This window comes from Sceloporus undulatus, chromosome 1 (assembly GCF_019175285.1).
Source record: "Sceloporus undulatus isolate JIND9_A2432 ecotype Alabama chromosome 1, SceUnd_v1.1, whole genome shotgun sequence".
In the NCBI taxonomy this organism is placed as follows: domain Eukaryota; kingdom Metazoa; phylum Chordata; class Lepidosauria; order Squamata; family Phrynosomatidae; genus Sceloporus; species Sceloporus undulatus.
Window position 1 is genome coordinate 342,003,841 of NC_056522.1, and position 26,163 is coordinate 342,030,003.

A 26,163-nucleotide genomic window follows, 5' to 3' on the forward strand; every position below is an offset into this window, starting at 1 on the left:
CCCTCCCTGAAGCCTTCTAGGTTGTTTGGAGGGCATTTCCACCATGTTTGGAGGCTCCCTTGAGTCCTCAGGAATCAAATATATATATTTTTAAAAACTGTTACAAAACTACCCCCCCTCAAAATATTGGGTCTCCAAAATGCCCTCTTAGGACTGTGGGGGCTATTTCCATATTTTGGGCCCACCCTGGGCTAATTTAGACCCAATACGTGACATGCTTCTACTCATTTTCTGTTGTGACAGAAAGCCTGTCTTGGGCCCAAAATGGGCCAAATACATAGTGAAAATGCCTCCCTTGTACTTTAAAGGGCATGGGGGGGGGGGAGTAGGTTTTTTATAGGAACAGATGCGAGTGTAGCCCTCCAAGCTCTCCTGGGCAGCTAATGCAATTCCTCTCCTTCCATAGTTGTCCACCCCTGTTCTAAACTATATTGACAAATCCTTTGGTAAAACAATTCTTCAAAGGTGAATACCAGTATGTCTAATTTGCACAAATATATTAGTTCCTATATTTTGCTATCTTAATCAATTCTCTTTATTCACTGTAACTTATAAAATCTTTTGTCCTGATATTTTCACTCTAAAGAACTGCTTCCTTATTGTTACTCTTCTTCTTCTTTTAAATGATCTACATAAGCTCCTGGACAAAACATGGCAGAGATTTTTTGTTGATGCATAGTCCAAGTTCATTGTATTACTTAAAATTTAAAATAAAAAAAGATCAGAATGTTATTTTGGTTTGTGGAAACATTTTTTCCAAGTTTGAGGACAAGTTATAGAGGTAGTTTTTCTGGTTCTAATGCTAAGAAAAGAATGTTTAAAATACATTGCACCCAGACTTCTTGCAACATCCACTTGTGATCTTTTCTTAAAAATTGTTTATTATGCTGAAGAGCCTAGAATAGTAAACAGCATCACATACATCTAAAAGAGCTGTGGTACTAGCTGAGAGCAGACAGACAAAGCATAGTCGCATATTTCCAAACAACTAAAGCAGGAGGTACGTCCATCACAGAAATCCTCAGATTTATACTAGGGAGTTTAGGAAAGATGTGTCTCATCCTCTTAACTGAGGAACAATAAAGGTAAATATCACTTTCATACACCAGTGGGGCACTAAGTTGGCATTTATTTTGCAACCCAAGAGAAAAAAAAAGTTGATAAAATAAAAGTTTAGCAGAAGCAGAGAACCTTTTATAACAAAGTGTGGGTATGTGAACCGCACTGCCAATCTTAAACTAACCTGTGAGCAGCGTAAGACTCTGTGCCCAGGTGTGTACACAAATGTTTTCCCTTCCCATCAGCATTGTTTGCTTAAAACAAGATAGAACCATTTTTTGGATTAACATGCTACTAGAAATGATGATGATGGTGGGTGGTGGTGGTTATGACCACATTGCTTTTATTATGTTCCACATCCATGCCTTTTAATGACAGAACTGTGAATCTGTAGTTTTTAAAATACTGGAATACTGTACAGTTCAGATTTTTTTTTTGTAAGCTGTTCTAGCAAGTTAACAGAAAGTGAGGCACAAATAAATATTTCTAATAAAACTGAAGTTTCCTATTTTACACTCCTCTTTCCTACACAATATTCCCTTAAGTCAAACGTAATCAGTGTCCATTGCAAAGATTATCTTTGACTGAGAATGTGGCTATATAAGATACAGGCAAAGAAATAAGTGGAGGTTAGATATGAATCACATCTTCAAATCTTTCCAGGTGTACATGATAAACAGTAAAATGTGAGATATTCTGGCAGAGTGAGTCACACTTTCAGTTTACATTTAGTAGTACTGATTAACCTTGCAGCATAATTGATTATGATTAAAACAATTAGAACTGTTATGGGAAAGCAGTAAAAGTCCTATGTATTAATTTTAATTACAGTTTGCCTCAAAATGGACACTATCATCAGCCAAATAGAGTATTAAAACTGATAGTAGAGGAAAAAGATGTGTACCTGTATATGCCTTCAACAATGATGAGAATTTTCTTCCAGGGTCTGTGTGTGCGAGGCTGCCCATACACAATGGCATCTTTTAGTAGTTTTTCCAAGCTCTGCATATCTATAAATGAGAGAACATAATTCCAAAAAACATTGGAATGCTGAGTAAAAGCAGAAGCAGCAACAGAACATATTACTTCACCCAAGTTTAGATTGATCAGTACCGTATATACTCAACTATAAGTCGACCTCATATATCAGTCAAGGGCAGGTTTTGGGGCCAAAATTATAGATTTTGCCATGACCCGTGGAGAGGTAAAGGGTAAAACTTGGAGGCTCCTTCAGTTTATGTATGTGTGCATGCGGCAAAAGGGACATTCTCACTGAAGCTTTAAGCTTCAATGTTTCAGCTTTTGTTTCAGCCTTCACTCCCCAGAAAGTGAGGCATGCAGGCAGGAGAGGGACTTAAACAAATATCAGTATCAATCAATCACCCAGGACTCTTTCTGATTGGCTCAAGAGAGAAAGAAACTGCATGGAGAAATCTGAAAGAGCTATTATCCCATTACCATAGTGACTCGTAAATAAGTCAACCTAGGATTTTGGGGGTCAATTTTGGGGCATAAATTTTTAGACTTATAGACGAGTATATACAGTAACTCAGAAAGCCCTATTTTTGCATTGTAAGCTGCCTTGAATCCCATTATGGGAGAAAGGTGGAAAATAAATAAATAAATAAATAAATAAATAAATAAATAAATAAATATTTCCCCCTGTGGATATACAATGCTCAATACAGCAGTGAATACAAATACTGAATATAAGGAATTGCCTCCAAAAGTAAAACCTCATCTTAACATGAAATTTGTAATTTATATGCTTTAAAATATGGCTAGACATGTGACAGTGTCTGTTTGAAGAGAAGGCAAGGTTATGCACAAATAAAAAAGGAAAGAGCTAAATAAATCAATAGAGGAGGAGGAGCAAAAAGAAGAGGAATATGACCATCATCATCATCATCATCATCATCATCATCATGATTATCATCAGCATCACCACCATCAGACACCAACTAAAGAAGAAACAGAAAAACTATAATAATTAGTACAGAAGGGGAGTAACAATAAGAAGCTGCAAAAGACCTTTTTGCAGTTTGCATCATTGCAGAATGATGCTGATTGTCTGAATGGGGAATGTGCAAACCTATGCAGAGATCTGTATCAGTACAAACTCAAACCTGGGGTGAGCAGCGTAGTGACCACGTTTGGTGGCACCAAATTATTCAGGACAGTACAAAGAGGAATTTCAAAGAGCTTCAAAAGGAACTAGTACATGTTCAAATATACATTATGCACACTGAGACTATGCTGATGACCATCTTGCCACATCTAAATTTGACCAGTGCAGGTCAAAAGAAGTAACCATATATAGAAGGGCAGAAAGAACATAACCCAACTAAAGTCAAGTAAACATTCCTGACATAGACACAGTGTGCAACAGCAGTACAGAGGATGTTCCCATTATCTAAGTCATACCCCCTCTGCAAGTAAAACAATTCTCATTGAGACAAAATGAACTGGAGTGAAGGGACAATTCAAAGAGCTTTGCACAGAGTCAGATCATGACAGCTGATTTTAGGAAGACTGTTCTCAGCTTCTTCGTTGGGTCAAACAGTTCTAATTCTGCTGAAGTAATTCAAAAGCAGAAGATCCACACTTCAGAAATTAGGCTAGATTAACTGCAAAATTTATTTTTGTTGTCAACTGCCCTCGAGCCGATTTCGAGTCATGGCGACCCTATGGATGAGACATCTCCAAGACCATCTGCCCTCCACTGCTCTGCTTAATTCCTGCAACCTCATAGCTGTGACCTTCTTAATACAGTCCATCCATCTAGCATGTGGCATTCCTCTCTTTCCACTTTTCCCAGTATTATTGTCTTTTCCTTCTCATGATATGTCCGAAGTACAACAGCCTCAGTTTGGTCATCTTGGCTTCCAGGGAAGTTTCCAGCTTGACTGTTCTAGGACCGATTTATCTTTTTGCCTGTCCATGGGATCCTCAGCACGCTTCTCCAGAACCACACCACAAATTGATTTTCTTCCTATCATCTTTCTTAACTGTGCAGCTCCCATATCCATAAATGGTAACAGGGAATACAATGGCTTGTATGATTCTAACTTTTGTGCTCAGTTGCATATCTTTGTATTTTAGAATCTTTAGTTCTTTCACAGCCACCCTCCCCATTCTTAATCTTCTTCTGATTTCCTGATTGCAGTCCCCATTTCTATCAATATTTGATCCCAGGTATGGGAATTCCTTTACTATATATATTTCTTCATTGTCTAGCTTGAACTTGTGAAGGTTCTTGGTGGTCATTATTTTTGTTTTCTTTACATTCAACATTAAGCCTGCCTTTGCACTTTCTTCTTTGATCTTCCTTATTAGGTATTCCAGGTCTGTGAGGTTTTCTGCTAGTATTATGGTGTCATCTGCATAGCTCAGATTGCTGATATTCCTTCCTCCTATTTTCACTCCTCCTTCTTCTCTGTCCAAGCCTGCTTTTCTTACAATATGCTCTGCATACAAGTTGAACAGACAGGATGAAAGCATACAGCCTTATCTGACCCCCTTGTCTACTAGGAACCAATCTGTTTCTCTGTGTTCTGTTCTGACAGTAGCCTCTTGTCCTGAGTACAGATTCCTCATCAGGACTATCAGATGTATTGGCACTCACATGTCTTTAAGGGCATTCCATAGCTTTTCATGATCTATGCAGTCAAAGGCTTTGCTATAGTCTATAAAACACATGCTGCTTTTCTTTTGGAATTCCCTGGTGCAAAATTTATTACTGGGTAGATTTTTATTCCTCATTTTATGGGTGCCCTACCAAGTCCTATGTATACACCATCTGCCCATGCACTCCGCATCCAATCCAGACAGCTGGTGAAACTCAACGTGTTAAGAAAACCTCTTTATTTATAGATCAAACATTTCTAAACTTCTTGGTTGCAGGAGGGAAATCTGAAAAGATGTGGGTTGCTCTCAATGTCTCTTCAAGGGCATTCTGGGTAAACTGACCCAGATAGCTTCCCACACAATTTTCATAATATTGCTCTTTCCCAATTCCATCACTGGCAGCACTACTTTCACATTTGCCAAAATGCTACTTAGAATATAATTAGAGTAATGAATATTACTGGGGCTGGGGGGTTGATGGCTTTAGCCAGTATTTCAGGGTGCCACAAGAACACAAATACGGTATACATTTGACTATATGTCGACCTCATGTGTAAGTCAGGGGCAGGTTTTGGGGGCAAAATTATGGATTTTGCTATGACTCTGCGATAAGTCAAAGGTAAAATTTAGGGACATGCAAAAAATGACCTAAATGATGATGCAAAGGAAAACAATGCCAAAGAACCTACACAATTATGACAGGCATAACTATTTTGGCTCACACTAAAGGCTGGATGGAAGAGAAAGTAGAGGGAGGTCAGTGCTTCCAGAACAGATCACACTCTTGCCTTTTGCCAGGGGATGGTTCCCTTTTAATAAGAGTTAAAGTGTAGCATTTATATTGCCCCATGGATAACTCAACCTAGGTTTTTGAGGTAAATTTTTAAATTAAAATTTCTAGACTTATACATGAGCATATGCAGCATTTTTTGGTTTGATCCTAGTGCTTTGAGCTGTTGTACGGTTCAAATCAAGAACTATATAAAAATGTTTATCCAAGGCAAAAGTTGTTCATCCCCATAACCATTTATTACTACTCATTAATCAGCTTTCCCAGGCAAGTCCCCATTACGGTTGACCCTCCTTATAGGTAGGCTTGCCTTCCGCGGCATTGCGCTTACACTGAAGGCAAGCCCCGGCAGAAATAATACGGTGTGTACTCACACCACCGCGAGCACATGCCCCACTATTTTCTATGGGGCTTGAGCATACACTCTTTCCCCCATACGCAGGGTGTGTGTGTCCGTGTCCGGAACAGATCCCCCAAGCATGGGGAGAGTGGACTGTATTTCCATTAAGGGAATTAAGAATGTAGACCAAGATATTTACCAAAATTTCTTCTAAGTATTTTAAAGAAAACATGAGCTATACTGTTATCTGCCGATAAAAAAAGTATATAGTAGTAGAGATCTAAATTTAGGGCTAATCTTAGGGTCAACCAGATTAATGCATTCTGTTCTCTACTCAGCCACAATACAGTGGTACCTCGGGATACGAAATACCCAGGTTACGAAATTTTCGGGATATGAAAAAATCCCATAGGGAATTATTGTTTCGGGTTACGAATGTTTTTTCGGGTTACGAAAAAACTTTTGGTGCTTTTTTCGGCTTTTTCGCACGGAATCGCGGCTTTTCCCCATTAGCGCCTATGGCAATTCGGCTTACGAAGGCTTTTCGGGTTACGAAAGCGGCCGCGTTACGAATTAATTTCGTAACCCGAGGCACCACTGTAGTATTAAACAAATCGACCTGCTGACAAATACTCACTGTTGTGTTTGAAGATTCTAATTGTTGCTCCTGAAAGTCTTGCTCCCAGTACTAGAGATGCATGATTCAACTCATCACTCAGTATGAGACAGCCCTGATCAAGGAAACAACAGAGGAAAAAAATGAGCCAGAGAGAAAGCTGTAGGTAACAATTAACCTCTACTAAGTTGATTGTTGTGAAAAAATTAAATTTCCTACAGACTATCTCATGTTTCTCCAATCAATTTTCTTTGGCTAGCCATAACAGATAACATCAATTCTTGGTGCCATTTGAGATGGATCAGAACATAGGTTTGCTTCTTTGTTTCCTTTACTGTACTACCCAGCACTTCTATAGCTCCAGCTTACATATGAAGATGGAAAAGCATATTTTTAATTGTCAATAAAAAGGCACCTTAATGCAGTAATCAAGTCTTAATATTAAAAGTATGTTCTACAATGGAACCAAATCCAAATATTCTAATAAATTAGTTGGATGACTGAATGTCCAAGTATACATATTTGGGTTGTTATTTAAATGAGCAATCTATCACTCTGGATAAGACTGAGTAGTTTTTTACAATGGGTGCTAAACAGTACGGTCGTCTCTCTTCCATGGGCTTACCATCCATGGACTGGAGCACCCACAGGTGGCCCCACCCCATTCTCCCCAATGGTGGTGTGTGCATGTGGCTGTTCCAATGCAGTCATGTGTGAACTACATCACCATCAGGAACAATGGGACTTGACGTCCTGCAGTTTTTACTATCTGCCGGGTTGTGTGTGTGTGTCCAGAACGGATCCCTATGCGGATACAACAACAACAACAATATAGTTTATTTGTATTTCCCGCCTCTCCCTAGGGATCGAGGCAGGCTTACAATCATAAAAATGGAAATACAGTTGCATATAAAATACAGCTTAAAAACATAGTATCACATTAAGATCAATATATCATCATCTGGTCCACTTAACATACTCAGAGTGGGACGTCCCTTTATATTTATTTACAAAAGATCTGGGGGATAAGCCCGCTGGAAGTGAGCCGTCTTATTCACTTTCCTAAAGGTTTCTAAGGTAGTGATAAATTGGATCTCTTCCAGTAGGCTATTTCATAATTTAGGGGCCATGACAGTAAATGCTTTGTGGGAAGTTGATATCAATCTGGTATTTGGATAGTCCAATAGTCTTGGATAGTCTTCCCAGATGTTCTGAGAGTGCAGAGCGGATTATGTAGGAAGAGGCGTTCCTTTAAGTAACTCAGGCCCAAGCCATGTAGGGCTTTAAAGGTAATAACCAACACTTTGTACTGCGCCCGGAAGCTGATTGGTAGCTAGTGAAGAGTTTTAAATACAGGTGTGATATGGTCAGACCTTGGTGTTCCTGTGGCCAATCTGGCTGCTGCATTCTACACCAGTTGAAGCTTCCAAACTTGGTACAGAGGTAGCCCCATGTAAAGCGCATTACAGAAATCAAGATGATAGATTACCAGTGCAAGTACGACTGCTTCAAGGTCCTTTCGGTCCAGGTAGGGACGCAGTTGGTGTATCAGCCGAAGTTGATACCAGGGGCACTTCTCGCCATCACATCTACTTCATAGAATCACAGAATCATAGAGTTGGAAGAGACCGCAAGGGCCATCCAGTCCAACCCCCTGCCATGCAGGAAATCCAAATCAAAGCATCCCCGACAGATGGCCATCTAACCTCTGCTTAAAAACCTCCAAGGAAGGAGACTCCACTGCACTCCAAGGGAGTGTGTTCCACTGTCGAACAGCTCTTACTGTCAGGAAGTTCTTTCTAATGTTGAGGTGGAATCTCTTTTCCTGGACCTTGCATCCATTGTTCCGGGTCCTGTTCTCTGGAGCAGCAGAAAACAAGCTTGCTCCCTCCTCAACATGACATCCCTTCAAATATTTAAACAGGGCTATCATATCACCTCTTAACCTTCTTTTCTCCAGGCTAAACATCCCCAGCTCCCTGAGTCGTTCCTCATAGGGCATGGTTTCCAGACTTGAGATGATAGCTGTAGAGATGGAACCAGAAGTACCCCCAAACTGCGTACTTCGTCCTTTAGGGGAAGTGTGATCCCGTCCAGGACAGGTTGACAAATCTCCATCCCTGGACTTGGGGAAACTATTGCTAGTACCTCCATTTTCCCTGGATTCAATTTGAGTTTGTTTCCCCTAATCCAGCCCATTACTGACCCAAGGCAGGCATCCAAAGGAGAGATGCCATCCCTATTCACTGCATCAGTCGGGGACATAGAGAAGTATACTTGGGTGTCATCAGCATATTGATAACAGCGTGCCCCATGTCTCCGGATGATCTCTCCTAGCGGTTTCATGTACATGTTAAACAGCATGGGGGACAAAATGGCACCCTGAGGGATGCCAGATATCAGTTCTCTTTTAGCAGAGCAGCTGTCCCCCAGCTCCACCATCTGGAATCTACCAAAGAGGTAGGATCAGAACCACTGGAGTGCAGTGCCCCTGATACCTAACTCCCTCCGGCATTCCAGAAGGATATCATGGTCAATGGTATTGAAAACTGCTGAGATGTCGAAGGGCACCAACAGGGTCACACTTCCCTTGTTGATGCCCAGATGGAGGTCATCGACTAGGGCGACCATGGCCGTCTCAACTCCTTATCCCGTCCTGAAACTGGTTTGAAATAGGTTCAGATAATCTGCTTCATCCAAGATAGCTTGGAGTTGGAGGGCGATTGCCCTCTCGATCATTTTGCCCAAAAATGGTATAAGGGAGACAAGTCTGTAGTTGTTTCTCAGTAGGGGATCTAGAGAGGGTTTCTTTAAAAGCGGTTTCACTATCACTTGTTTTAATTTTGATGGAAATATTCTCTCCTTTAGGGATGCATTAATTATAAGATGTAGTAGAGTATTGGTTGCATCCCCTCCCTGAATGGTCAACCACGATGGGCAAGGATCAAGGGAACATGTCGTCCTCCTTACGCTTCCAAAGAGCTTGTCCACTTCATCAGTATTTACTGACTCAAAATGGTCCAGTCTAACATGGACCGCAGAGTCACTGGACACCTTTCTTATTGTTTCTGTTGTAATATTCGTGTCTAGATCAGCCTTTATCTGAGATTTTATCAGCAAAGAAGTCATTAAAAGCATCACAACAGGCTATAGTTGGTTCTAATAATGGGTTCAGGGTGGGAGACAGTTGGGTTAGCTCTTTAACCACCCTGAACAGCTCTGCTGGACGAGACTCCGCTGATGCAATACGTGCAGCATAGAGCCAACTGTTAACCAAAAAAGGAAGGAGTGGGGGAACACTTATCTGGGTTTGAAAACCATACAGTAGAAAAACAAGCATTGCAGAATACACTCAGATTAGCCACTTCTGACATGTGCAAATGATGAACATTTTTAATTCAGTAAAAATGAATGACAAGAGGATTTAAATTTTAAAAAACCCTTTATATGTGTAAATACAAAATTTTTTGTTTGGAAGGTGAAAAATAATATTACAGTGGGCCCTTGTTATCCACTGGCATTTGGTTCCAGGACACCCCATGGATACCAAAATTCGTGGATGCTCAAGTCCCATTAAATATGATGGCACAACAAAATGGTGTCCCTTATATAAAATGGAAAATCAAGGTTTGCTATTTGGAGTTTTTTGTGGGTTTTTCGGGCTATGTGGCCATGCTCTGGACGAGTTTCTTCCTGTGTGCTGGCAAAACGTCAGGAAGAAACCCGTCTAGAACATGGCCACATAGCCCGAAAAACCCACAAAAAACTATGGATGCCGGCCATGAAAGCCTTCGACTTCACTTTGCTATTTGGAATTTATACTTTTTTGGAATATTTTCAAGCCGTGGATGCTTTAATCTGTGGATAAAAAATCCGTGGATAAGGAGGACCAACTGTATTAGGCAGCAACCAGCTTGAAACTTCATGTATGAACTCACAAAGCGGCACTTGCACAATATCTTTGGAATGCATATATTTGTTTACAGCCTCCACACACTCATCACTCTGTAGCCTACTCACCTGGGTGTTTTACTGTCTGTTATGCAACCATACACTGTTCACCTAATTTTATTTTGGATAAATATAATGGAAGAGGAACAAACCATTGGGATGAGTCATAAAATAAGTAAATGGTGACTGTATATCAGACTACAAAATCCTCTCTCCTCACAAAACTTTTCAATGGCAGAATTTTTACCTGATCAAACCAAAACATTTGATAACTACCCTGGAGTGAAACTAAGGTGACTTTAACTCATCAGCTCCTCCAGTTATATTGACACTTACTTCTCCAACTGAAGATTGAAGGGATAAGAAAGAAGCCCCCACGTGCTCTTACAATTTATGTCAGGGGTAGGCAACCTTTTTGAGCCGGGGGCCGGGTTGCTGTCCCTCAGACAACTGGGAGGCCGAAGCCGGGGATGGGGTGGAGCTTCCACCCCGGGGGAGGGGACGCGTGCCGGGGGTGGAGCCTCCACCCTCCGGGGTGGAGCTTCCACCCCAAGGCAGAGTTCCCACCACCAGGGGCCAGGCCACCTCCTCTTTGCCGGCCCCTGATGGGGCCCCAGGCCCCGTCAGAGGCTGGGAAAGAGCCGGCAGGGACCGCCAGCGCTGGAGGCCTCCCCATCTTTGCTGGCTCCTGACGCCAGAGGCCCATTGCCGCCGCAGGAGCCCTCCAGGAGGGCCCCAGCGACGGCAACTGGCCTCCCAGGGGCCCGCTGCCGCCGTAGGAGCCCTCCTGGAGGCCCCAGCGAAGGCAACAGGCATCCCAGGGGCCCGCTGCTGCCGCTGGAGCCCTCCTGGAGGGCCCCAGTGATGGCAACGGGCCACCCAGGGGCCCGCTGCTGCCATCGGAGCCCTGGGCACCGCCATTTTTTGGGGGGGAAAGGGCGGGAAACATAGCGGGAAAAACCCGCAACCGGCAGCGGCGCCAGAAGGCCCAGGGGGCGGCATAAAGGCCCCCGCGGGCTGGGACCGGCCCACGGGCCGGGGGGTGCCAACCCCGGGTTTATGTCCTCAGGCCCCCCCCCCCCCCCCATGTTTATTCTTCTTAAGAGCAATGTTTTCTAAGCAGGGGTGCAATGTACACTGGGATTATAGTTTCTGTCCCTCCAAATAGACACACTCTAAACAAATAAGTTATCTGGGAAACTACCAAGGGAAGCTTGTGAAGATAGGGAATAGATAAGTCAGGTCTTTCTGCGACACCATTCATACCTTGCCAACTAGAGCAGGAATGTTCATTGAATTGGTTGCAAATCCCATTCCATAGGCCAAAGCAGACTCTACACCAAGGTATCTGGCCAGTAAAGCTTCCAGCTCCTCGTGTTTGTCCATGTTTCCTATTAAATAAGATGGGAATTAGTTCAAGGGGATAGAAAGTCACTATACTTGTAAGAGGTTCTCTTAATGCTAAGTAGCTCAAACACTGAAATTAATGCAAGGTGAATGGAAAATATATACACACATGGATGGAAAGCCTACAGAAATTGTCACATAAAGTTTTGCAACATTTGGGTATGTTCATTATATGTAGAGCTCATCTGCTCATCTGGACTTACCCATCTCCTGCCTAGTGCTGCACACCCCACATCCATATTGTGAGAGAACTTTAGCCACTGCATCCTTCGAAACTCCATTATTCTCTGCAAATCCCAGGTAGTTGTAGGACCCCATATTAATTATGTCTTTTATCACTTTTCCTGTGTACCTGGTTTTTATATGTATATAAAAAACAAAGAATGTTAGGGGAGGATCCAGAAAAAAATTGGGAAATTCTCCTCCTTTCCCTCCTAAGAACTTATTTTTCCAGAAAATCTGAAGAAAATTGAATTGTGGACTAATTTCTTTCGGACTGATGAATAAAATGTTTAAGATAAGTTGTTCAGATATTTCCCATCCACAATATTTCTAAAAATTATATATTAAACTTCTTTGTAAGACTATGCACAGCAGTACAACTCAAAGCAGAGATCTGTCCACCAGTACTAGTGTACAAACTGTCAGCTGGCAGTCCACTGCAAGTTTCCAGAAAACAAATATGTGTAGTTGTTGTAAATGAGCACAAATACAGTACTGGTCAACAGCATACTAAAAAACCCCACCTAGTTCCCCTGCATCAGAAGTCTAGATGTACAATATCAGATTGCAGTAATACCCAGTCCAATTTCTTTTCTCTGTTCATTTCATGGGAATGAGTACTTAATGTCAATTTGAAACTAAAGAACTAGAGAAGCCAAAATAATTCACAATGTCTTCTGTCCTTACTGTTGCTTGATTCTCATAAACTGACAAAACCAAACAAGTTCTTTACAGAACAGGTATTACTTACTTACAGTTCAGGGCCTTCTACCTCCATTTGTAAGATTTGTTTAAAAATGTAATTCAATTTGTACTTTCAATATAAACATTTTAATGCCAAATCAATGTATACAGAACACATTTTATGTGCATAAAGTAACAAAGTGCCTTTAGTCTGTAAAGGGTGCGAACATTACATTTCTTCAATTTTTCTGAAAAATTCTCCCCCCCCCCCCGGGAAAAACAATAATACTTTTTTCTCTATGGCTTAAATTTTTTTTTTTAATTTTTACATCTCTACAAAGGGGGTGATTTAGTCAAGAGTTTTTAGGACTGGAAACTGTGCACACATCCAATAATGCTTTCATTCTGCCAGCAATCAAACCAACAAAGTCATCCATCATGGTGTTCCACAAACTGCTTTTGAAGTTCCCAAGAGCTTCAAAGCCATTTTGTAATATGATATACAGTGGTACCCCGGGATACGAAAGCACCGCGTTACGAAATTTCCGGGATACGAAAAAAATCAATAGGAAAAAACTGTTCCGGGATACGAAGGTTTTTTCGGGTTACGAAAAATTTTTTGGTGCTTTTCGGCGCTTTTTCGCACGAAATCGCGGCTTTTTAGCGCTAGCGGCTATGGCTTTTTCGGGTTGCGAAATCTTTCGGGTTACGAACGCCGTGGCGGAACGAATTATTTTCGTAACCCGGGGTACCACTGTAGAGGGAAAGCCATCAGGAACAACATCTAAGCCTTCTGATCACAACATACTAGATGGATTGCATCCAAAGCTTACTAATGATTTCACATACTGAAGCAACAAAACCAAATAGGTTTGCACAAGTGCTGCTCTTTATTGCACAATTGGTTAACTCAGCAAGCCTTCTTTCGTTATAGCAAAAGATAATAACTAATCTTTTTTGGCAACTTTCAAAATAATTAAGCTTTATTCAGAAAAAAATATGTAAAATACATCATATTAAAGATTAGCAGCTGCTCTTTGAAAGCTTTTTTTAAAAAAAATAAAATGCAGTGCTGAAAGCAACTAAAAAAAAGCTTGCTATTTGACTCTCATAATTTTAAATCCTTTTCTCTTCCAAACAAATATTTGTCACTTCCTCAAGCAGGATATCCTCAAGGCATACAAAGGAAGTGCATCTGGGAGTCAGCAAACTGCTGCAATCAGCAGAACTAAACCCAGTCTCTTCTGAGTGTATTAATCAAACTCTTAACCTGGCAATGACAATCGCCAGTAAGTTTGTTCAATTAACTGTGTCCCACAGAAAACCATCTTTTCAGCTTTACCTTTTTTTTAGTTTTAGAGACTTCTGGACAACTCACAGGAAAGTCTTCCCCCACTGTACAGGAGGAAGTATATGTATACATAAATAAGTTTATGCAAACATATATATAAAATCAGAGGTAAATGACATATATCACCTAGATGTCATTTTCACTTCTAAATTCTGTAGTCAACAAAACCTGGACATATTAAATGATCTCTCAAGTATTTCAGTTCAGTTGGCCTTGGTGAAGAAAGATAATGTAAGAGGGACACACACACCTCACAGAAGTCCAGACATGGGCATACCATGTGCCTATTGCCTATAGTAAAAGTGTTTCCAGCAAAAAACAAACAAACAAAAAATTCCATGAATATGACAAAGCCCCACTGCATTCAAGGCAGAACTGAATTTGGAGCATGCTCTAGACTGGACAATGAGTGGACCTGCTTACACATCAAATTAGAACTACATTCCTGCCTGCCTCTCCAGTTTACAGGACTCAGGCACATTCACCAAAGCAAAGTAGGATATACAAGAAATGTAACTTGAACAAGACATCACTTCTGTCAAAAATGAGCATCATTACTAATCTCAATGTTTCCCTACACAGACCATCCATAACTGACTCTAATCAGCTATTCTGTATAGTCAAAAAATAGCTGAACTGAGATTTTTAGCAAGGCAACCTAGAAAGAAACATACTTTGCACTGAGCTCAGAAAGTGTTTGGAATCTTACAGAAAAACACTTAGGGCCTTTTAAAAGCTGTTTACTTACGTGAATGTCCAATTGTAGTCAAGAGAAACCCTTTCTAGCAAGTCTACTTTGGCTCCTGGTACACTGCAGAGTGGTCTGTTCCAGCTATCCCTAATGCGCATATAGAGATTCCTTGTATAGAAGTTTTCAAAATCCTGATATAAAGGGACAAAGTCCTGAAAACCATGGCAAAGACATTAGAACAATGTGAAGTGCTACATTCTCCCCTGCAAACTTGATAAACAATATGATGTTTATTTTATGGTATCTGTGAAGCACCATGTAGATTTATGCTGCTATATAAATAAATATTAATAATAATAATTAAAAAATACTTTGCTGCTGCTACTACTACTACTAATAATAATAATAATAGGATTTATTTATATCCTGCCCAATCACTGGGAATCCGGGTGGCTTACAACAGTAGGGATAATACAAAGCAATAGCAATAAACAATAACAATAAACATAAAATAATAAACAAATGTAATATAACAATACATAACAAAAAACATATTGTAATAATTCAATAATGACAAAAGCCTAACACAGAAGATTACATTCAGATCAATAATTATCAAAAAGAAATCCCCATTTCCAAGCCCTCATTCCAAAAATATAACAAAGCAGATACCAATAAAGAATGAAATAATAAAGGAAATATAGCACAACAAGTTACAACATTATAGTTAAGACATTACAATAAAAGATTACAATCTAACACCCTGAAAAAGAGGGAGACTAAAAATTAGCAACAAGATAATGTTCTTCTTAATATCATCTGAGGCTTTATGGGCTTGATGCCCAGGCTGAGTTGGTCCGGGGCTGGAGGAGGAGGCAGGGTATTGTAGGGGCCTCCCTCCCTCAGTCCTCCATTCTCCTCCTGGAAGTCCATAGCTGGGAAAGGGACATTGGCTCTTGCCTGTGATATGTCCATTTCCAGTAGCTAAGACCCTCCACATCCTCTAGTTTGGTTATGCTCCTCCCATTCACTGCCTATCTGGAGTGAGTGGGAGGAGGCTAACCAAACTACAGGATGTGGGGGTCTTATTTACTGGGAAATGGGAGCCCAAGGCTTTATGGGGCCACGCTGAGTTGGTCCGGGACTGGAGGAAGGGGCAGGATGTTGAAGGTGCCTCCCTCGCCCAGTCCTCCATTCTCCCACTGAACGCTACTGCTGAATTTTCATCCTTACAAATCAACTAGTGCTTAGAATAGAGCAGATCTCCCATGTCACTCAGTAAGAATCCTCACTGGAGAAGCCACACAAATATTAGTGCTTGCCAGACTCTCAAGTACAGTATCCCTGCATTTCCAATAACAGCTGAACCAGAAATATCTAGGCTACTGCATTTTTGACACCTCATGAGATGGCCTGATTGTGTAAAATGCCATGATGCTCTGTAAAGTGGAAGGCTGTAGAAGAAACACCACTTTACAAATGGATTGATGCTATAAAGGAAACTATGGCCTTAGTTTGTAGATCTTAGCCGAGCTGTTCATTACCACGGCTTTTAAAGGTCTCTCATTCATAGGGTTAACATAAGTCAGACAGTTTGAGAGCAAGTAACAACAAAAAAAAACCTAAAGAGCCTGCAATTCCATTTCTTGTATTTTAGTAATCATTAAAGAGACTAAAATTGCTAGTCTTCTCGAAAGAGATCTTGCTTCCTATATCTGCACATGTAAACAAATTCTCTATAACAACAACAGCCAAAAACTTTTAATGAGGACTATTTAGTTCCAAACCAGTGTTAGTAGAAAAGCACTTCAGCTGGTATAAGGTAGCCCCAATGAATTTCTGTTGCAGTCTGCCATGCCCAGAAGGTCCACAAACTTTCACAGGTGGCTTTGGATATGTAAGTATGAAGATTTGGAGAGAAGGAGGTAGGAAAGCCTAAACAGGGGTCCTCTTCACTTTTTCTAGATCTAACTCAGTGTGTTTTAATTCTTCAAACAATCGGGTTGGCGGCACAGTGGCTCAAAAATATTTAAAAACCAGAACAACAAATTTGATCACTACTTAATACAACTGAACCTGTTATTCCTTATTACCATTCCCATCCTGGTGACAGTATTAATGTTTATAGACAAATGGAAGAGTAAAACTAACGAAGACAGACAATGCAGGCAATCTATTTCTAGCCTCTCCCATTTCCTTTGAATTTAGAAGAAACTCATGTTTCCAAGAAAAAGTCACAACATGTGATATATAATCTTAGGCCTGTTACAGACAGCCAAAAGAAAGCTGCTTCAAGTCACAGTGGAGATATGGTGTTTCAATGATGCATGCGTCCTAAGAGTCCAGAAGTTGCACCAAAGCCATGCTCCAGTCCTTAGGGCTGGAGCGTGGCTTTGGTGCGACCTCTGGACTCTTAGGACGCATGCATCATTGAAACACCATACCTCCACTGTGACTCGAAGCAGCTTTATTTTGGCTATCTGTAACAGGCTTTAGAAGAGTATGTAGAAGAGTCAGTTCTACATTGCTACATCTATGGATCAACAAAGTCAATGAGAGTCAGTAGCAGAGATAGCTATGTCACCATCATGTAAAAGGTGTATGCCTTCAAGGGAGAGAAATGCTCAGAAGGAGATAGAAATCTATGCAAATAACTTGACCTGGCAGCTCTTAGATAATGCCTCTCTGTATTGATGATGCATACAAGCTTCCAGTGCTTTGCTACATGAGTCTCAAATGCATCCCAAACATCTACTGGCCTCTTTTACATACTCTAAACACTCTTAAATAAGATTACTTGATGTCTTTCACTGTGGCATTTACTTAAATATCAGTTAACAATTTTTTTGAAGGCAGCCAGCCAATATTTCAAAGCAGCTTTCCAGTAAAACCAGTATTAGGTAATGTGCCTCATTTCCTCCCTTTGCAAGCTGTGTGTAAACACTGGTGCTTTGAGTTACAACTCAGGCAAATCGGATGTTTTCCACCTGAATCATATTGTAAGAAAGAATGTTAAAATACAGTTGCTGTAATCTGACATACATTTATATGAAAGTCCCTTTGAATTCAACAGACTTTACTTTACTAAACTCTTCTTTAACAGAAGGAACGTAAGGCCTTTCATTGGTTTGCAACCACCCCTTGTCCTCATCAACTCTATTGTATTCAAGTAAGACTTTAAAAATATAAATCTATTTTGGCTTTGACTAACATGTCCAACTCGCACAACTTTTAACAGAAACACAAGGGGAAAGTAATCACTTTAATAGTTAATTCTCAGTAAAACACTCAAAGCAGGACTCAAAAGAAGCCAAGATCACCCAGCAGATCTCTTATACTAGTCATCTGGGCAAACTGTTAAGAGGCTGAACTCTTTCAGTACATACTTCATCATTAATACATAGAAAATTCATAATTCATCTAGAAAATTCATAATTCATCTCAGTTTATTCCTAAGGTTCCAGGTGTATCATTACACAGTGCAGCACTGCAAAGCATAAAAAAATCAATCTTGTATTTACCACAGTACTACCCAGGCAACAAACCTATAGTATATCTAGATAGATAAAGCACAACCAATTGCCAACTCAACATGACAGCCATTTCACGATCCAGTATACAGTAGATGGCAAAAAATGTACCTGCAGTTATGAGCACTGTGCAGGTGTACAATGTCTAATCATTCCTGCTTCTGATGAAAACCGCTTTGCTCCATGGTTCATTCATTGAAGACCTGTACAACTTAGCAGTAAGTAGGTGCCAAAATTAAAATAGGCTAAACTTCTGTGGGCCAGAGCAGCTCATTTTCCAAGTAAACGTATAAATTAATGATTAAACTATTTTAATCATTGATTAATTGAATAAATAATAATAATAATAATAATATAGTTCAGGTCACCCTTTGTTTACGTGGGGGATCCGTTCTGGACTCCTCCGCATAAAACAAATACCGCCTATGCTCGAGCCCCATTTAAATGAATGGGGCTCGCACATGCGGAAATGTGGCGGCGTGCACCCCATTCATCCCTATGAGACGCCCCGCCCCTTTCTCCCCGTGCGACTTTCAGAATATGCTTTTTGAATTATACTGGGCCCTTAGTATCTGCTAGTGTTTGGTTCCATGACCTCCTGTGGCTTACAAAAGCCATGGATGCTCAAATCCAGTTAAAAATAATGGAATAGTAAAATAGTGTCCCTTATATAAAATGGCCAAACCAAGATTTGCTATTGGAATTTATACTTTTTTTGAAAATTTGGGAATACATTATACAGTGGGCCCTTATTACCTGCTGGAGTTTGGTTCCAGGGCCTCCTGTGGATAACAAAATCCGTGGATGCTCAAGTCCCATTAAATACAATGGCATGGCAAAATTATGTCCCTTATATAAAATGTCAAAATCAAGGTTTGCTATTTGAAATTTATACTGTACTTTTAAAAAAATATTTTCAAACCATGGATGCTTGAATCCATGGATAAAAAAAAATCAGTGAATAAGGATGACCGACTGTATATGTTAGCATGGGGAACAATACAGAGCCTTCCACTGGCCAGAGTGTTGAACAAAATTTCCCCAGCACCACTTTCTGAGTTTGCTATTCTGAGAAGGATTAGAACCTCCATAAAACAGTGCCCCCAAAACCCTTTCCAACAAGACAGCCCAGAAAGACACAATGGTTAATGGATACTGAAAGCTTCCAAGCAGAACCAACCAACAAGAACACACTCCCCATACCAGTTCCTACATAGGTCATCCACCAAGGTGACCAAAAGCCACTTCCTTCTCATAACCAGCACTGAAGCCACATTGAAATAGAGCTAATCCAAGAATCCCTAGAGTGGGGAGGCACCACATACTCCATGGCCAAAAATGGGATACTTGAGACTAGGTGATAATTCTCCAATATGTTAGGGTTCAGGGAGGGTGTCACCACAACATCTTTTAGGGAGAACAGAACACTGCCTTCTCACAGTGAAGCATTTATCATTCCTCTTACTTACTTGACCAATTCCTCTCTGGCTACCAGAGGGCATAAGTTCAGTACACATATGACCGCTCTCACTTCTCCAATGATCCTGTCTATATCCTCATACTGCACAAACTGAAATGTATCCAAAGCACAGGAGAAGCAGGTTACACTCACTGAATCTGTACCAACTACAGTATCCAAGACAGAGAAGATCTGAATACTTCAATGAATTCTAGCCTGTGTTGGGTCAGATCCATTCCAAGTTTTCTGCCATCACTGCTCTATTCTCCAATCACATGTCACGGTATAGACGAATTTACAATTAGGGCATCATTTGATATCAATGGATTCAAATTATAGGAAAAGATATTCCACCTAAACATTAGGGAGAACCTCTTAATGGTAACAGCTGTTTGACAGTGGAATATGCTGCCTCAACTGGAGTGAAGTCTCCTTCTTAGGAGGTTTTTAAACAGGGGCTGGATGGTCACATCTATTGAGAGTGCTTTGATTGTGTATTCTTGCATGGCAGGGGGTTAGACTGGGTGGCCTTTGTTGTCTCTTCCAACTGTATCATTCTATGGCACTTATCTGAATACAGTCTAAATCAAGTCGAAAACATGCCCAATCAGCCACTTTAACAAATCTGTATCCCTTCATTGGAAAATTGTTAATTCATAACTTATTTCTTAAGGAGTAAGTCATTACCTTTTGTTCTTCCCGTTCTGTTGCATTATGACATTTCTCAATTTTCCAGTATCGCAAAAAGTCTCGAAGATATCCGAAAAGAGTGAGGACACCATAGCCTACATAAGTTAGTACAGCAACCAGCATTGGGGTTTCCTCAAAAGCTTCATTGAAAGGTCTTTTATATAAGCCTCCATTCTGAGTGATATGGTGAATCTAAGGGGAAAAGAAAATATATATTTTTTAAAAATGCAGCATATAAGTAATCAGTTCTCAGGAGCTTCAAGCCAAGTTCTTCCTGTAGACACAAGGCATACACTCAAAGTCATCTTTTGCTCCCTGCAGGTTTCCCAAAGCTACCTGGACTCTGCTATCATTACACTATTTACAACAATCACACTCTTATTTTGTTACTTAGGGGGAATACAGATCAGCAGCTTCTGTCGGGCTGCGTGTGTGGTAGGGCTGAGGGAGGGCAGAGCACTTACACACTCCTAGTCCTTCTTCCTCTGCCGGGGCACCATCTTGACACACACCCTTTACACAGGGTGTGCCACGACGACATCCCTTGTGCACAGTGTCCAAAGTGAGCTGCACACGAGGGGCATCACAGCGGGGCGCCCCTGCAATGGCGGAAATAGGAGCCGCGTTTTGCGGCTTCTTTTTTCACTCGGTTGGGGCATGGCATCCGGTTGCTGCATCCCCAACCCAGTGCTTCCAGGAGTGGCATAGAGCCGCCCTGTTGGCTGCAGTGTTAGACTGCAATGTCCAATTATAATGCTTTCAACAAAAACACTAAAGGCCTTTGTCAAATTAATACAGATAGAATTATATGATTTACATGCCTGAGTTTTAAAATCCTTGAGGAGGAAGGCTCTCTCTGGCTTCACCATTACAGGCACATTTGGTGAAGATAAATGAGGTGGCCTTCTTGATAGCTCTTTAAGACTGTAGAACTCCCTCCCACAGGAGGCTATGTTGCCCTTTCCCATTTTCTTTTCTTTAATTCATATTCCATCTTTCCCCCAACATGACACCTGAGCCAGTTTGCCACATAGATTAAAATAAAATATAGCTAAAACAATGTCTAATACACAAGTTAAAAATACACATACAGAAATAAGCAAACTTATCAGAAACAATAATTCACAGCAATAAGGATAGAAGTACAACATCTTTCATTCAAGGACTCTTCTGCAACAACCAGTTCACAACCAAAGAGCTGTTGAAATAAAAATGTCTTTGTCTGTCAACAGAGCAAGAGCAGAGCAGAGGCCAATCTAGCCTGTTAAGAGGTAATATGATAGCCCTGTTTAAATATTTGAAAGGATGTCACATTGAGGAGGGAGCAAGCTTGTTTTCTGCTGCTCCAGAGAACAGAACTCGGAACAATGGATGCAAGCTACAGGAAAAGAGATTCCACCTCAACATTAGGAAGAACTTCCTGACAGTAAGGGCTGTCCAATGATGGAACAAATTCCCTCGGAGTGTAGTGGAGTCTCCTTCCTTGGAGGTCTTTAAGCAGAGGCTAGATGGCCATCTGTTGGGGATGCTTTGATTTAGATTTCCTGCATGGCAGGGGGTTGGACTGGATGGCCCTTGTGGTCTCTTCCAACTCTATGATTCTATGATGAAGGTCCACTGCCTGGGAGCATCAACTGTGATGGTGGTGAGACCAAGAGAAAGCCTCCTACCAACGATCTTAATACACAATAAGGTATTTTTAGCCAGTTTGTACTTGGAAACAGACTCTCAGCAGTAAAACACTTTCACATAGGTAGACATTACTAGTCGAGATGTGAAGCTGGACTGAACACTTAAGAGTGATGGCAACTCAAATTTTCAATTATATGAAGGCAATTACAGTGGATCCTTTTTAACTGCTGGAGGTTGGTTTCAGAACCCCACTGTGGATACTAAAATCCATGGATGCTTGAGCCCCATTAAGTATAATGGCACAGTAAAATGGTGTCCCTTATATAAAATGGAAAAAACAAGACTTGCTTTTGGAGTGTGTGTGTGTGTGTTGAAAATTTTCAAGCCATTGTTGGCTGAATCCACGGTTAAAAAAAATCCATGGATGCCGAGGACCCATTGTATTACACTGCAAGCCTTGTTTTTTCCATTTTATATAAGAGACACCATTTTACTGTGCCATTATACTTAATGGGGCTCAAGCATCGATGGATTTTAATGTAATGGCACTAAGTTTCTGTAAGTTACAGCTAGAATTTATGTTGGAAACTAGAGAAATTGTAATTCCAAAGACATAATGCTTGAAACAGCTTGAATATGAGGAGTGCTTTCCCTGACATAAAGTTTTCTCAACAATCCAGATCTTCTTCAGTGCCCATTACTGTCAGAAATATGGCCAGAGGTGATTTCAAATGAGCCATTCCAAGTGAGAAGACCTATTTCTGGAAACTTCTCCTCCCAGAGTGGAGACTATTTTATTTCTCATGGGGTTTAGATGAAAAATGTACTAATCTGAGCCGAGCCAAAATATTTCTAATACAGTACTATTATCCTGTTGCCCTCCTGTTAGTACAATGTTGTTTTTGTATATGAATTGCTTTTATTTTGTTAGCCACACTGATAGCTTCACACTGAAGTTCACAATACAATGACAAAGATAAACATCAGCCAGCCAAATTGTCTAGAAACTCTTCAGGAGCAGAGAGAACTATTTCCAACACAGCATTTCAGAAACAAAGCAAGACCCTTTGTTTCTGAAATTCACAACTTCATTGCTTCTATAACAACCCACATATTACAAAGGAATCTGCCAATCAGCAAACTTCACTAACTTCTTGGATATGCTACTAAAAACGTTTTGCAGTGCTGTCCTTAAACCCAGTGGTACAGTACTCCATTTTTTTCTGGATCACAGGCAACAGTCATGAATGTCAGGCCCAATTCAGGATGTTGTTTTTAGACTATAAATGTCATACATAACCACCCCACCTAAGAATTCCATCTCAAGCAGGTACTTCTAGCACACAGAAGGAATTGTATAGCCTTCCAAATTGCTGTTCAACTACAACTCCCAGCAGACTGAGGTATAAGAGACAATTATGAGGTATGCTGGAAATTGTGGTTGAGCAAAATCTGAATGGTCACATTCCACCCACGTTCTTCTGGAAATACATCCTAACTGGGAGGTTCGGTTGCTAAGAAGACAAAACAGGATTTTAATACTATAAAACTTGCAACCTTACCTCAGTTCCAAACTTCACAAAAAGAATAATTTTGTCATACGATTCTAAGAACTGCTATAATTTAATTTCAATTCACCACTTAATAGTTCTTTATTCTGCTTTTGTTGTGTTTTACATAGCAATATGCGTGTTAACTCTGTTATTAAGCTTTTATTGTCTTGAATTCTTTAACACAGCATTCTGTGAGGATCTTTGAAGATTTTTAGGAAATACTACTACTGCAGTTGGCCCTCCCTAGGGTTGCCATAAGGCAGGACCTCCAAACTGGGACAAATGTAGGACAAATGTAGGACAACATTTTCAAATGTAGGGCACGTTTTTAAACATGGAGGACACATGAAAAAATTGATACTTTTTTTAAAATGTTAATATAAATGCATGTTTCTTAGGCATGCTCAAAATGGAGGACATTTTGGCATTATTCCTAGACAGAAGGCTGAAATGTACTTCTTTCTGGCCAAACACCCCCCCCCCCCAAATTCTACAAGTACATTTCCCACTCCCAAGCAGGCATAGCATTTGCAAGATCACAGGCAGTCCCTTGTGCCTTTGAAAACTACATTTCCCACTTCCAAGCAGGCATAGCATTTGCAAGATCTCAGGCAGTCCTTTGTGCCATTGAAAACTACATTTCTCACTCCAAAGCCTTCTTAGGAATTCCCCCCTTCCACCTTTTCCTTGCCCCCCCCCAACCCCTCGCCCCCTCTTTTTCCCAGGTATGTCTCAACTTAGGAGGGATTTATGGGACAGATCCAAAGCCTTTTTTTTTTCCTAATGGGGGCAAAGCCTTGAGAAGCCCTGGACCCCTGATAAGAAGAGGAGGGAGTTTAGAGAGAGGAAGAAAGAGAAAAAGAAAATGAGGAGGGGGAAGAAAGGAAGAAAAAGGAGAGGAGGAAGAGGAGGGGAAGAGGAGGAGAAGAAAAAAAAAACGGAATAAGAAGAAGAGAAGGAGGGGAAAGAGAAAGGGGGAAGCAGCTTGCCTGAATGTAAATTCCTCCCTGCATGGATGTTGCCCAAATAAGGAAGCAGAGGGCTGGCCAATAGAGGCAGGGCAGGGCAGCAGAGCCCGCCCCTGCTGGTTTCAGTCCTCCTGCTGCTGCTCCAGGCATGCTTCACAGGCAGCACTCTATAGAAGGCAGGCAGCAGCCCTGGGAGCTCAGAGTTGGGCAGCCACCCGGGGGCGGGACCGGGCACGCCCCCCAGGGGGCGGGAAAGTCACGCCCAACACCGTGAAATGGCAACCCTAGCCCTCCCACATTTGAAGCGTTGGTTTTTGTGGATTTAATTACTTGTGGATTTCATTAATATGTTCTCTCTAGGAATCTCTAGGTCCTCCAGAGCAACTCTGCCAAACGTTGACCATAGAGTTGTGCTGGAAAAACTAGAAGGTCCTAGAGAAAAGACTTATTTAGGCAGTTGTAGGTCCTCCAGTGTGATTCTATGGTCAATTTCTGGCAGCTGTTGATCACAGCGTTGCACTGGAGGACCTGGAGATTCCTAGAGAGGTGTTCTCTTAGGTAAAAAGAATAGTTGTTCTTTGTGGTTTTTCAACATTCACATGGGTCCTCCACTTCTAACCCCAGCAAATGTAGAGGGACCAGTGTAATTCATTCAGAACTTTCCAGTTTATCTCCCTAGGTGTTTCTTTTCACTTTTGGCAACGTGCAAAGCACTACTACTTCACAAAAACATCTAGTCATATGTTCAATAAGATTTTAGAAACATGCAATAGCTTAACTTCTTGCAATTTACTATGGATTTAGCAAAGGTAGTTGCTTGGCTCTAGAAAGCACTAAATGCCTCACACAACTCTGTTGCTCTTCCTCGATCTGTTTCATCCTAGAAATCGTGGAGCTGGGAGGCCAGTATTTATCTAGTGTGGTCAAATCCAAAAAGGGTTATTTTGTATTTTTTTAAAGTTAAGGACTCATCACAGCTTCTCCTGGACATGACAGAACTCTGCCTTCCTGCAATGAAGTATTCACTCCCACCCCTCATTCTACAAGTTTCCCTCTGGTTGCTTTTATAAGGCAGGAAGGGCATAATGTGGTGGTTTTCTCCTCTCCAAGGATCTAGTCCCCATCCTCACGGAAACCTCTCCAGTAACATGAGACAAGCAGGAGCAGAGATCACATCCACTGGACTTTAATCAACATAGCATCCATGTCAGAGCAGATTGCAAGTAATTTTACCTGTAAAGTGTCATGCAAATTCTTCACAGCAGGTTGCTGAGAGGTCTAGATGCTGCTGCTCTTGGGGGAGTGTGTGAAAGCCCCCTAACCACTTGAGAAACTTACTATGAAATGCTGTTGGTAGAGAATAATTATTTCTATCCTGCTACTTCTGCCTTGGTGTAGGCTTTCCAAAGGGCACTAGCCTGTGTCTGACCAGATTTGCTCTAGGTTTTCTGTTATTAATTCTGTCTCCCCCACCCCTGACTCATTTAATCACCCCAGTTCTCCAGCAAATCAAGGGATGGCTCTACTCTACTCAGTAGGAGGAGATGATTAGGAACAATTGTGTCCACTGTCTAGACCATGTTCTTATTCCAG

At 41.0% G+C, this 26,163-nt stretch overlaps 1 protein-coding gene across 1 annotated transcript in view; it reads right to left on the reverse strand.

Moving 5' to 3' along the window:
• Nucleotides 1-26,163, reverse strand: part of SPTLC2 (serine palmitoyltransferase long chain base subunit 2) — a 104,299-nt gene that overhangs the window by 67,785 nt on the left and 10,351 nt on the right. Inside the window, exons 2-7 of the mRNA XM_042471097.1 lie at nucleotides 20,415-20,609; nucleotides 14,796-14,950; nucleotides 11,994-12,142; nucleotides 11,650-11,774; nucleotides 6,454-6,547; nucleotides 1,964-2,069 (exon numbers count right to left, since the gene is read on the reverse strand). Of these exons, the coding sequence (XP_042327031.1) occupies nucleotides 1,964-2,069; nucleotides 6,454-6,547; nucleotides 11,650-11,774; nucleotides 11,994-12,142; nucleotides 14,796-14,950; nucleotides 20,415-20,609 (824 nt within the window). The remainder of the gene's footprint in view (nucleotides 1-1,963; nucleotides 2,070-6,453; nucleotides 6,548-11,649; nucleotides 11,775-11,993; nucleotides 12,143-14,795; nucleotides 14,951-20,414; nucleotides 20,610-26,163) is intronic.